The sequence below is a fragment of the Corvus brachyrhynchos genome, unplaced genomic scaffold, assembly GCF_000691975.1.
Source record: "Corvus brachyrhynchos isolate BGI_N302 unplaced genomic scaffold, ASM69197v1 scaffold136, whole genome shotgun sequence".
Taxonomy (NCBI): Eukaryota; Metazoa; Chordata; class Aves; order Passeriformes; family Corvidae; genus Corvus; species Corvus brachyrhynchos.
Window position 1 is genome coordinate 6830574 of NW_008239080.1, and position 12557 is coordinate 6843130.

Sequence of the window (12557 nt, forward strand, 5' to 3'; positions counted from 1 at the left end):
GAGCTTCAGTTCAGCAATGCTCAGAATAAAATTTTCTTTATCTTTTGAAGAAGTGGAAAAAATAATGCAAACAAAAAATCTACCTTATTTACAATATTTAGGTTGCTCAGATCCTTTGGATCCTCTGGAATTGTCACAAGGAACTTAGAGATATCCACAACCTCAAAATGAGTTGGAAGTTGTCCAATGGATGGTACAAACGTGAAGGTCAATGGTTTGGTTCCAGATTCTTGAGAAGTGACCTACAAAACACAAAATTAGTTCAAATTCTTTATCCAAATAAAGATGATTTTTATCAGAGTTGAGGTAATATTAATAACATGAAATAATTAATCTACATAACTTACATGTCTGTTATTAACTATACTGGTGTTTGCTTTGGTGGTTTTTTTTAATTGGGTAATTGTGTATTAAAGCCTTATTTAACAGACAAAATACTGCCTTGATTATACTCATCAACATTCTATATATTCTAGTGGTGTGGCACAGCAGACAGAGGAACTTTTGTTTGATAGCTTGCTATTCTTTCAATTTTCCATAACAAAATCAGAAAACCATATTCAATCCACTTCAAGGCTGTTTTTATCTTTGTTTAACTCCACTTCAGTAGGACAACAATTCAATTATACCAGTGTATCTGGGCAAATAATAGCCCCTAGAGTATTTGCTTAGCAACTTAAACCAAATAGGAAAAACCTTTGCTCTGCAAAAAAAAAAGCAAAACATGTTCACATTTTCTAATGCAAATGCAGCTAATTCTGAGCAATATCTGGAATTAATTGTGATTCAAGTATCTTCTCCATTTTCTTTGAGCTATTCAGCCACATACACCAACTAATTGCTTGTTTGTCTGCTTATTTCTCCCTCCCCCTGTTGCCCTCTCAGTAGGACTGTGTACATAGGGCCTGAACGCACCAAACACAAGAAAGACTAAACAAAGGTAATTTCACCTAAATGTTCAATTTTATCACAGTGCTCTCCTATCACTTCCATCTCCTTCACAGGAGATGGAACAGGAAAAAGAAGTCCACATCATTGTAAAACTCTCAGCTGCTTTGCCAGACATCAGGAAGAGGAACTGCACATGCCTTCGCAAGGTGAATAGGGGGAACCACACCCCAAACCACTGAACCTGACATGCTGACTTTCCCACTACTTGTTGGTGTAAAGAAATTCTGTTTTCTGATTTATAACTATGGAGTACATTGATTTTCCTTTGTTATACCATCTGATGTAAACCTTATGGCTATTAATTGTCTTTTCAATGAACTCTAATATGCAGAGGCTTGAACTGTATTGAATCATACAGGAAAACAGGATTATTGCTTTGGCTTTTTTTTTTTTTTTGCTTGCTTGTTTAAAGTGAAACAGATTGAAGAGCTATGACTCTCATTATGCTGCTTTGTAATTTGCATCCTTAAGTAAATAGCAATTGTGGAACAGAGTGGAATTATGGTTTATATTACTTGATCATCTTGTGGCTGGAATATTAAAAATTTCCAGTTTTAAAAAACTCCAAGCAAATATTAGTTACTTCCACTAACAGCTGCCTGCTGGAGTGCTCAGGCAAAACAGAGGCAGGTTACTTGTACAAACGCTGTCAAGTGCTCTTTCCTCAACCGTTTGGAAGAACTCTGCTCTCTCAGACACATCCAGCTGTGAAGCTACAAGGTGCTCTCCTACTTTTACTTCCCCCTCCATTTCACACAAGTGACCAAGCACTGGAATATATAATGCATGGCCTGAATCAACAGCAAAAGAGTGACAGCTAAATGATCCACCATGCCAGGAGTTCAGGTTGTTATTTTATGTGAAGGCGAAACAACAGCTCTGTCTTTCTTTTAGACGCTAAGGTGCCTGAGTCTGATCATTACTTTTTATAAAACAACAACACAATTTTTAAATATTATTAGCCAGCACATTAAACCTTGCTCCTGATAAAAGTCAGCAGAGTACCATTCGTACTCAAGGACGTACTCACTAGCGAGCAGCTGCCAGTCCCTACAACACAGCCAGGGATGCAGACGCCACCCAAGCACCTGCTGCTCCCTGAGGCGCCTTCAAGGTGCACGATTACATACACACAGGCAGGAGCACCCATCACATTAGCATTAGTGCTTTCTGTACTGCTGACACAACTCGTGGCAGTCTTACACAGTACCTGGGTCTACACTAAAATCAGCTAGAGATGGCCTTTGCTTTCCTGAAGACCTGTAGTTTTGCTTTCATCTTCTCTCTCTTATCAGGAAGTGCAGCTGATGAATTTGGCTACTTTGGTTGTCTTTAATAACATTTTCCCCCTCTACCTCACTCTCTAGTCTTGATAACAGCTGTTCTGTATCAGTGGGCATTCTTGAGACAGAAGGCAAAATATTCCTTATAAAAGAAAAAGGAAGAGAGGGAATAAATGTGCAAATAGTAAACCCAAACACAAACAGATTTATGGCAAATTCCAATCAAATGTGGCAGCATTGCTAAACTCCCACTATTTTATCTGCATATTTGTAATGAGAAAATACAAACAAGAAATCAGACTAGAGGCTCCAGGCTGTTGCATAGTAATGGAGAGATCTTGCTATCACCTAATTTTGTATTGTGTCTTACCGTGCACTTCCAATTTTATTGCTTTGGTATTAAAGAACACACAAAGAAAACTTTTCTGTATTTGGCCTAAAGATATTGTGGAAATAATCACCAAAATTGTTTGCAAGCTAAAACTATGATTGGAAAATACATAAAAATGGGCGAACAAGACTATTTTTTTCAGGCAGGAGATGCCATTAAATCATGGTTTTGTTTATGTTCCCCTAGTGTATATTATTTTCTTAGAGTTTAGAAAGCATACACAAGCAAATACAATTACTGCATTTCAGACAGTTTTAAGTTGCTAGATACTGCATGAAGCAGTGACAGGACTGTGTTCCTCTTAGTTTCACTAATAGCAATTGAGAAACAGGAACTTCCAGCTGGTAAAACTGGTCATGCAATCTAAGCTGCTCCACAGAAACCTAGACAAGCAACTATCAGGTGACTAGCCAGAAAACACAAACATTGCCACTGGGGGAAAACAAAAGAGAAATATTTCTTGGTTAGAATTATTTTTAAGTGGTTATTTTAGAGATATAAAAAAAAAAAAGAAAAAATACTTTGACATTTTAAAATTTAAATTTTAATTGAACAGTGTGAAGTAGAAGGAACTGTCACATACTACTTTCTTTTTTAAGGTAGAGAAAAGATTTTTGCACCTTTTGTCATATACTCATCTCATTTACCATCTCTCTCTCTGGCTGATGTTTCCAACCTTGAAGAACTGAAAAGAAATGAACAGGCTGGGCTTCCAGCATTTCATTACATCTACTAATAGCCACTCTGATACTTAGAGGTAAACAATAAAGAAAGAAGCTTAAAATTCAAATATATGTAAAAACATACATGAAACTTCTTATCATCTTTTCTCCAAAATTGGTTGCAACAGCAGAAGTCATTCAATGCCATACATTCCCTGCTGCTGGAATTTACTTGAATCAATACAGTTACAGCGGCAGAAAAATACCAAATGTGACATCTATTGAATTCAATACTAAGGAATTCTGGTTTATGTTATGTAACCAACCTTATGCACATGAAATAACTGATTGTTTTTAACTGCAGCCTTCATGTTAGTTAGTGCTTTGAAGAATACAAATTATAGAGTTTAATATAAATAACCTTTGAATATCCATTGGTGTCTATCGGCGGCTGCATAATATACTGCCAAAAAGCTTCAAAACAAAAACCTTATTCTAGATGACTTCCACGAGCTCCTATGTCATCAATTTACAAACAGGTTTGTTGCATAATTAATACCATCAATTTACATCTGCCCTGGGGATAGTAACTTAAATTATATTAATTATTGTTTTCATTACCACAGCTTCTGTAGTCCTTACTTGTAGAGCCCATTTTTAATGTCTTGGTTACCTTGTGAACACAAACTAACACTTCCATTTAATCTCTCATATGCTCTATATGCATTCAGCATACTGCCTATTTTGTAATTTAAATTGAGGTCCCATTGTCAACGATTGCTTCTCAGGATTTCCTTCTGGAATACAGATTGCTAAAGTGAAATTCAATATGCTGGTTCACGTTACCACTTCTTCCACTGATTTGTTAATGTAAGTCATTCCATTAATAAAACAACACCCTGAGAAAACCTCATTCCTGAAACATCTAGCTCTTCCTTTGAAGATATGTATTTGTTTAAAAAACAGAAAAGTAAATTATGAGTAAATAATAGCAAAATAACAAGTGGGTACATCATGACATAGAAACATGTTGACAGAAGCACTGTTTTGGTCAGAGCACAAATTCACATGCTCACGATTCCTGAGTGATAAATATAGCTCTGACACTCAGAGAGAGCACAGCTAACGTCATTCACCCAGCCAGAGGGAGGGGCCATCCAAAAACACAGCCCGAGTTCTGTAATCTCTCCTTAAACTCCTTTTCTATGTTCAGACTAAAGTCAAACCACAAAGAGATATTGTCTACTCCTCAAGACAGAGAAAATCTAGTCAGATGGAATTATCAGTTAATGAGATGTAAGAATCTTCAGCCTATCTTCATATCCTGACTTATTATAGCTATCACAGTAACCTAATATGGATTAGCTGTTTATTGTGTAACATGAGCTCCGGCTTTTCTAAAACCTTTTACAAACAGCAGCAGATGATCATCTGAACACCAACTTTCTCTCTGTGAAATTTCAGAGGAAAAAGCTAAACCCATTCCAAAAATCCAGGATGAAATTACAGTCAAAATGAAGTTTGTGCCAAAATTCGCAAGGACAACTGTGGTCCAGAAGCTTCCCCAGGCCCTATGATGTTCCCATTTTATCACCTTCAGCAAATAATTTCTGCTTCTTTCAATACATCAACACACACTCAAATGCAGACAAGTATCTTTTGAAAATGAATGTGTGATATGTGTAAAGCACTAGAAAGAGCAAATGAATAATGTAGGGTTTGCCCAGCCACTGTAACATTAAAAAATTTTAATCTATTATTCAAAATGCAAGAGCTCATTCAGATGAAGTGGTTTTTTTCAAACATCATTTTAATTAGCTCTTCAGCCCAGCAGACTTTACACAACTGTAATTGCTCTTTGATACTGCTCTACACATATGTAGCTAAATTTGATGAGAAGTAAGTAAAGATAACCTTTAATTTCCTCCTTTTGCTAAGGGCAAGTAAAATACCTTCCCTGTTATGCTTACTTGACTTAATTATATGCAGTGTGACTAAATGGTCATAGTAAGTCAGACCCTAAGATGACCTGGGCCTTTAAATCATGTTTATAGTATCACTGACACCCTTAAACCTCTTATTTGCTTCCAGTCTCCTAAACCTCCTAAGAAGCAACATCTCCCAAGTTAAAACACTCTGTTGTAACATCTCAAGCTGCTCTAGTCCCATCACCCATGCGCAAAACCACAGCTAGGAGGTCCCATACCCAGACTGCCTCCAGCTTCTCCCTCAGCAGATAGTCACCCCTTCCTTCTGGCTGTCCTGTGTTTATTTTGCTGTGTGGATCAATCAGAAATTAAGCTGAAATATTGTTGCTGATTTTTCACTAGTGTGGCCAGGTTTGCCATCTGGTCTTCCATAGAAGGCAGTCAAGGACTGACAAAAGTAGACTGAAGAAGTTTGAAGGCTGATTGCAAAAGAAAATTTTAAAAAAACCAAATGAAAACAAAAAAGTGATGCTGTCTAACATGCACATGGACTGCTTATCAAATATTATTATATTATTCATGGTCAGAAGACTCCTTGGGAAATGGGAGATTTCATATCAAATCCAGTGCCTGTAGATAAAGAAAAATATCTGCATCAAAACTGGAGTCCTTACAAGGTTATAGGACTTATGTCTTCATATGCAGAACATCCATACTAGCACATTAACAGATACATTTACAACTGATATACATAATATATTCTTATTCAATGTCATGATACCTCCGCCCAACAAAAAAGGCTGCACACAGCTTAGTCACGTTAGTATAGCAGTGAGGTAAAACAGATCCCAGTTTTCCAGTCCATTTTTGAACAGCTCTGTCTTGATTACTCAGTGAGAAATTGAAAGTTAGAATTTATTCTTTTTCCTGTAAGAGTTTCTTGCAATTTCAGCTCTGTAAGAGTCCCAAAATGCTGCTGTCACCCTCACAGCAACCTTGAAGCACATTCCCATTAATCTATATGACATAATTCCACTCGTAGTTTTTTCCCAAAACCTGACCTATAAATAAGCAGGCCTAGTTCTCAAACCAAGCACTGGGAGGATAAATAAATGCCTACTTACATCTGTCAGAGCTGAGACATCAGTCTTGTGGGATGATGCTAGCAAGGAAATTCAATTTTACAGTATCACACACCAGCCATTTGCCTTTTGGTGTCCCAAGATGTCTGAGTGGTTGAGGGCCAGGGGGATTTCAGCCAGAGCAGCTCCCTCCCCACAGAGCTAAGGCTCACATGCGGTGAGGTTCCACCACCACACACTGAGCACTGCCAATCCTGCCACAGGAGAATCTAGCCCACGTGGTGCTGCCACCACAGGTGAGCATCTCCAGAGTTCTCCTTTCCAAAACACATTGCAGAGCAAGTTTGGTAACACACCAGTGACACTGGTCCAAGCAACACATTTAGGAAGCAGGTGGTGCCCAGCATCACAGCTGTGCTTGCACATATCCCTGCATGTCTCACAGAATGACAGAATGTTCTGAGTTGGAAGGGACCCATAAGGATCAATGAGTCCAACTCTTAAGTGAGTGGCCCATACACAGATTGAACCCACAGCCTTGGCATTATTAGCATATGCTTTAACCAATTGAGCTAATCTCCTAACAGACCATTAATTTTGTACAATGGATTGACTTCAGAGTGACTGCAGAAAAAGGATGTATGTGTGCTGATACTACATGTCCAGCTATCATAGCTTGAAGGCTGTTGAAAAAGACCAAGGGATTTAAAAAGATGCTTCCAAAAGTACAAGCACAAGATAATCGCAGAAGCCTTGAAAGTGCAAGTGTGGAATAGGAGCCCTAGGGCTACAAGCACGAATCATTAATAATAAGTTGTTACTCACTACAGGAATGCAACCTTGTGTGCTGGTATTAAGGATAACAGAGCAGGCAAAGAACCAGTATCTGGCATACATGAAACATATCAAACACCATCAAATTCAGATATAAAATTTGCTGGCTGATGAAGAAGGAACAAGTAAACTGTTATTAAAGACAGAAAAGTAGCTTCAAGTGGGCCCAAAGCATGGGGTACATAAGCCCCACCATCAACATCATCCACCTGCCTGCAAAGAACTGGAGATGCTGACACCTTCCATAACAATGCATAGAAAATAAAAGTGGTAGAAATGAGAAAGTTGTCTAGGTTTCTGTCATCTGTGTGATCATTGGGAATGAGCTGCAATAATAGGACCATTTTGACTTGAAGTGTGAGTATGTCTGTACCTGGACTTCATCATAATAACAAACCCCATGTATGTGAGGGTTTGTGTGCACTTTAGTGAACAGTACAATGAGGAGGTGCTAAGAGACAACAGGTTGAAGAGAGGAAGTACACAGAAGTCTTTCCCAAATGGATAAACTCAGGAGATAAGTGGCCCAGTTGAATACACAATAAATGATAAATTCAGAATGCCAAGCGCCAGCCCAAGACCACCAGGACACACTGGAATCAGCAATGAACAAATTGAACACCATCCAAGAAGGCTGTATCTGCTGTACACAGACAAATACTGCACAATTACATGTACAGGTCACCCTCTCAGAAGCCAAAGGCATAGTAGTAAAGTCTTCTGCTTCTGCACTAAGGACTGTCCTGCCAGCTGGATATGAGTTAGTGCATGAGGGTTTGAGAAAGCTGCTTGAGAACCAAACACACCCTGTGAAAAATTATCTGCTTTAATAACAACAGCCTCGTTCTCTTAATGACAATATCTTGAACAGTAAAAGGGTTCAGATAAATGTTGTTTGTAAGAAGTGCTTCCTTCCACTTGTTCCCGTCAGTGAAATGGGAATTAACAACATTATAACTCTGTGATTAGACTGCTAATTTTTCAATTACAGTAACTACAAATTTTTGCATTTCTATATGTTTCTCTAGCTTGCATAAGTTGCACGAGGTATCTGGTCTTTCACCACACCCTTGAGGTTTGGCAGTGATCTGGATGCAGCAGATGACATTGAGCATTTCCCACCTGTGCAGGGTTTCTGCTCAGTTTTGAAGCACTGTCTTGCTGCTTTTTTTAGATGCAATCAAAGGAGGACTGGTACAGCCTCACCTTAGCAGCTGAGTTACAGTTCAAACTTCTCCAGGTTAACAGTTGTGTGTGAAATCCCTCATGGACTCTTATGAGGATATGCTGGATATCAGGGCTCTCAGTGCTTCAGGGCAAACCTGCTGTTAGCAAGAGCACTTTAGCAATATTTTGGCAAACACAACATCATTCGTTTCACAACAGCATTTTCTCTGTGTTTCCCCAGGTATAACTATCCAAAACACTTCAACACAGTGTGAACACTCCAGTCATCCTAGTCTGACAGGAATAAATGAACAACCACGGCCCTCTACACCCTGGTCTCCTGCTAATTGTAGCATTTACTTTAAGAAAAATTGTCCTCAAACCCAAAGGACTACAGCTTCAGGTTAAAATTCATTCTCACTGCACTTTCAGCAAAGAAAACTCTTTCCAGGAGAGGATATGAGAGAGTTTCCAACACTCCCCACTCAGAGACTGCAGCTACCTCTGTGAGACTTGAACGTGCCCATTCCCATGCCCCAGGTTAACAGCTCCTGTCATCACCTCCTGCCCCTGATACAACCAACCAGCTCCACCTGCTCTCATCAAAACGCCAAAATGCAGTGAGATGCTCACACACATCCTCCAGTACTACATGCATGTCTCCACTGACAGCTGCCTCCTCATTTTGATTTTCTGATTTCCTAAAAGTTTCCTTTTCCTCTAATTTTCCTTTTATTACTGCTGTCAGTTGTCAGCTAAACAATGTTAAAAGTACATTTAATCTTTTGATGGCTTTTTCAGTTTCATTTATTAGAATATTTTCATTTTTGAAAACTGTAAAAAGTAAGGGTTTTGAGTTAAAATGTTTGGGACAAGTTTTGTTTAATTGGAAAGTAACTTCTCATTTAAAAATAATTGATCTGGCAGGAGGAAAGTAAAGGCTGATGTGATTTGCTTTTGGCAGCACAGATTCTATAAGGCTCTCTCCCGTGTTTGGACTCTTCTATTACTATTATTTTAAAATAAGAATGACATTTTCAATAGATATCTTCTTTCCCAAACTGCTACAACTTGTGTCCAGGCACTTGTACTGCTGAGGAACTATATTTTTGGAGCAGGGATCAAGAGAATATTAAGAAAGAGTTGTGTTAAATTTTCAAAAGGCCATACAGCTGCCACCCACATACCAATGACAGATAATAGCACATCTTTCATGCTTTGGAGTTATCTCACTAAATTATCATGGCATATTCTCAAATATGTTTTTCAAGATTCTAAAAGCCATCTGGCCTCTGGATTTAACAAGTTTTTTTAACAGTCAGGAAAAGGTATTTTGAAAAAAGAAAAGCAATGCTGTCACATTTGTCATGGGCAAATTAAAACCTTAGTCTTTATCTACTCATATATTACCAGACTGAGGGCTTCTAGTTAATCTGCCATCATTTTTTTTCTGCTGTCATTCCAGCAGACAGCAGTGAAAGTCTTGTAATACCAGCTAGCCCATATTCCTCAGCTCCTTTCCATAAAGAAGAGAACAGAGCTCTCATTGATGGTACATTAGGGATACTCAGAGTACTTTGGAAGTACCAGCTGCTAAATTTTCAGCTTTTAAACAAACCACACATAGGGGAAGGCAGTTAGTATCTTAATCTCTAAGAAATGGATTATTTCATCCTGTATTATCAGCAATAGGCTTCCCATCAAAAGCTGCACTCTTTACAGTCATCTGTGCCAGGCATTTAACGAATAATCAATACAAGCTCATCTACAAGCATTCTTACCTGTCCCCTACTAACAAAACTCAATGGGCTGATAATTCAGATCCCTCCTTCTGCAGACTGCTGCCTGTAGTATGTAGAGCACAGTTGGAAGATAAAAAAAAATTGAACACTAAAGGAGCAGCAACAAAATGTCTGTGATAAAACTGAAGAAGAGGTCATGTTTTCCTCTTCTCAGCAAGGATTTTCAGAGGTCCTTTTAATGAGCTATTTTCTGAGTAGGTCTGTGTGGGCCCAGAAGAATGCTGGCTACAAAGAGCAATTATTCTGGCACTCAGCTACTAGCAAACAATAAGGTAAAGCTGAATGGCTGTTGGCTTCTTCTGCACATTCACAGGAGGGCACGATAATAAACTTAGAATCTTGTTTTCTTCTCTGTGCTAATCACTAAAAAGCAGCTGTCTTTAAACATTTAACTTGAGCTTTCCCAGATACCATGAATACTGCATGTTTACCGGTGCTAGGGTCATTTTCATATGACTTTATTTGTTGGAAAGAATAGCTACGCTTGTTCCAATTAAATAATTTTATTTTTACTTATTAAATGATTTTATATTATATATATACAAACTTTGTCTCATTAAAAAAATTCTTAGTTTTCCACTTTGGCATAATAATCCACTAAATACAGTCATGTACCATTCCTCGGATATTTTAGAGTGTAGGAGAAAGAATAGAAGAACTGTAGGAGAACAGCAGACAGTACATTTTGCACCAAGAACAAGCATAATTTCTTTAGCCAACAAATCTGGATAGTGAGAAAACACTTCATGACCAAGTATGCTGCTAATGTCCCACTTCTCAAGAAGAGTCTTCCAGATTTAAGCAAAACCCTGTCAATGTTATAAAGAACACTTTAGAGTTTCAATTGATGCTATGAACTAACCAAAAGGATCACATGACCAAAGGATTATAAAAAAGGGGAGGGGAGTTAATTGAAATGAACAAAAATCTACACGCTGTCATTTACTTCCTACTGAGATTTTATTCAGAAGTTCCCAATATAAGAATACAGGTGACAATGCAATGGGAAACACTTTTGCACATAGTAAGAAAGAATGTAGGTTCAGTACTTGATTCCTATGTATTTGTACTGTCATGTTGCATCTTCGTTCTAAGAAACTGGAGGAAGGCATGCATGTAATAACCATAGCTTGAGATTAAAGAAGCAATTGAATTATTTTTTTGACAGAACTACAACATCAGAGATTTTGTAAATATTTTTATCACCTTAAAATAGTTCAAAGCCTGTATTTCCTATAATACCCCATAAACTCAGTACAGTCAGTAATTCCAGTATGTTCCATACAGATTCTTAAACCACCCTCACCACTAGGGAGAACTCATTACCCTCAAGATGGGCATTAAGTGACATTCCTGACATACATTACATGGGATGGATTCTGTCTCTCCTCCTGTAAAGGAGGATTTTGATGATGTTATGAGTGTTCATAAGTCAAGATTCTCTTGTGCTGTGTTTTCTGTTAGCTAAAGACACATGCCCTCTTCTTCAAACTCTAGGTTTTAGAGTCCAAAATTTTGTAGCCATTCAAACAGACCTTTGCTCCTTTTGCCTTAGTGGTAGATGACTCTGCAGTCTCCTAAAAGCAGAGGTGACAGATTCAGTGAAAACACTGCTTGCTTACTACAGTGCTCTAAATGCCTGGATTGAGGAGAATCCTGCAAGATTTCAGAAGAATTTTTTTTTTATCACTTTGGACCATTTTTTCTTAAAGTTACTTGAAATAAGTCAAATTTTTCCCCAAGAACTGAGTGAAAATGAGTATGATTCTGAGTTTCTGAACTTGGTCTTACCTTTGAAAAGGGACAAAATATCTCTTGGATGAAGATTGACATTGAAATTCAAATTAACTAAAATAGGAGGTTAATATAAAGTTTTAAAAAATGAAAGCATTTCAGTTATCAGTTTGTTAGTTTGAGATATCAGTCATAGTTTTAATTTTCAAGAGCAGGGATCATTAAACCAAATATACACCCTTCATTTGAATTCAACAGGAAAGACCCTGTAACACATGCACTCCTTTTTCATCCAGTGTTTTGACAAGTTAGAAGATTTACAGATAATAAATAGATTTGAACTTAATAAAAGTCCTTGTTCTGCATCAGCAAATGACTCTTGCAAGTATTTTTTATCCCAGAGATTATATGTCCTCTGAACAATATTAAGAAATGACAAGCATTTTTAATAAAGCTCTCCTGTCTGCCTGCACAAGGCATCGTGCAATCTGTGAAAGGGTCATAATCAATGTCTTCTGAACAGCTTAATTGGTTTACATAACACAGAAGCAAATCTAGTTGCAAATTTTAATAAAAAATTAAAAACCCTGAAACTCTAGGCCATGTATCAAGAACATCCTAACAGCAATGTATTGGCACTCAAATAAAATTTTAATTATGAACACTTTTCACTAAATCTTCAGGTTATTTTAAAATATTCTTAACTCAGTTTTTACAAAAAGG

General features: G+C 37.7%; 1 protein-coding gene across 5 annotated transcripts in view; it reads right to left on the bottom strand.

Annotated features, from left to right (window-relative positions):
* The window catches only part of MLIP (muscular LMNA-interacting protein), a 103868-nt gene that overhangs the window by 62076 nt on the left and 29235 nt on the right, over nt 1–12557 (bottom strand). For all 5 annotated transcript variants that reach the window (XM_017739325.1, XM_017739324.1, XM_017739328.1 and 2 more), the window contains exon 2: nt 84–242. In XM_017739325.1, coding sequence (XP_017594814.1) covers nt 84–242 — 159 coding nt within the window. The remainder of the gene's footprint in view (nt 1–83; nt 243–12557) is intronic.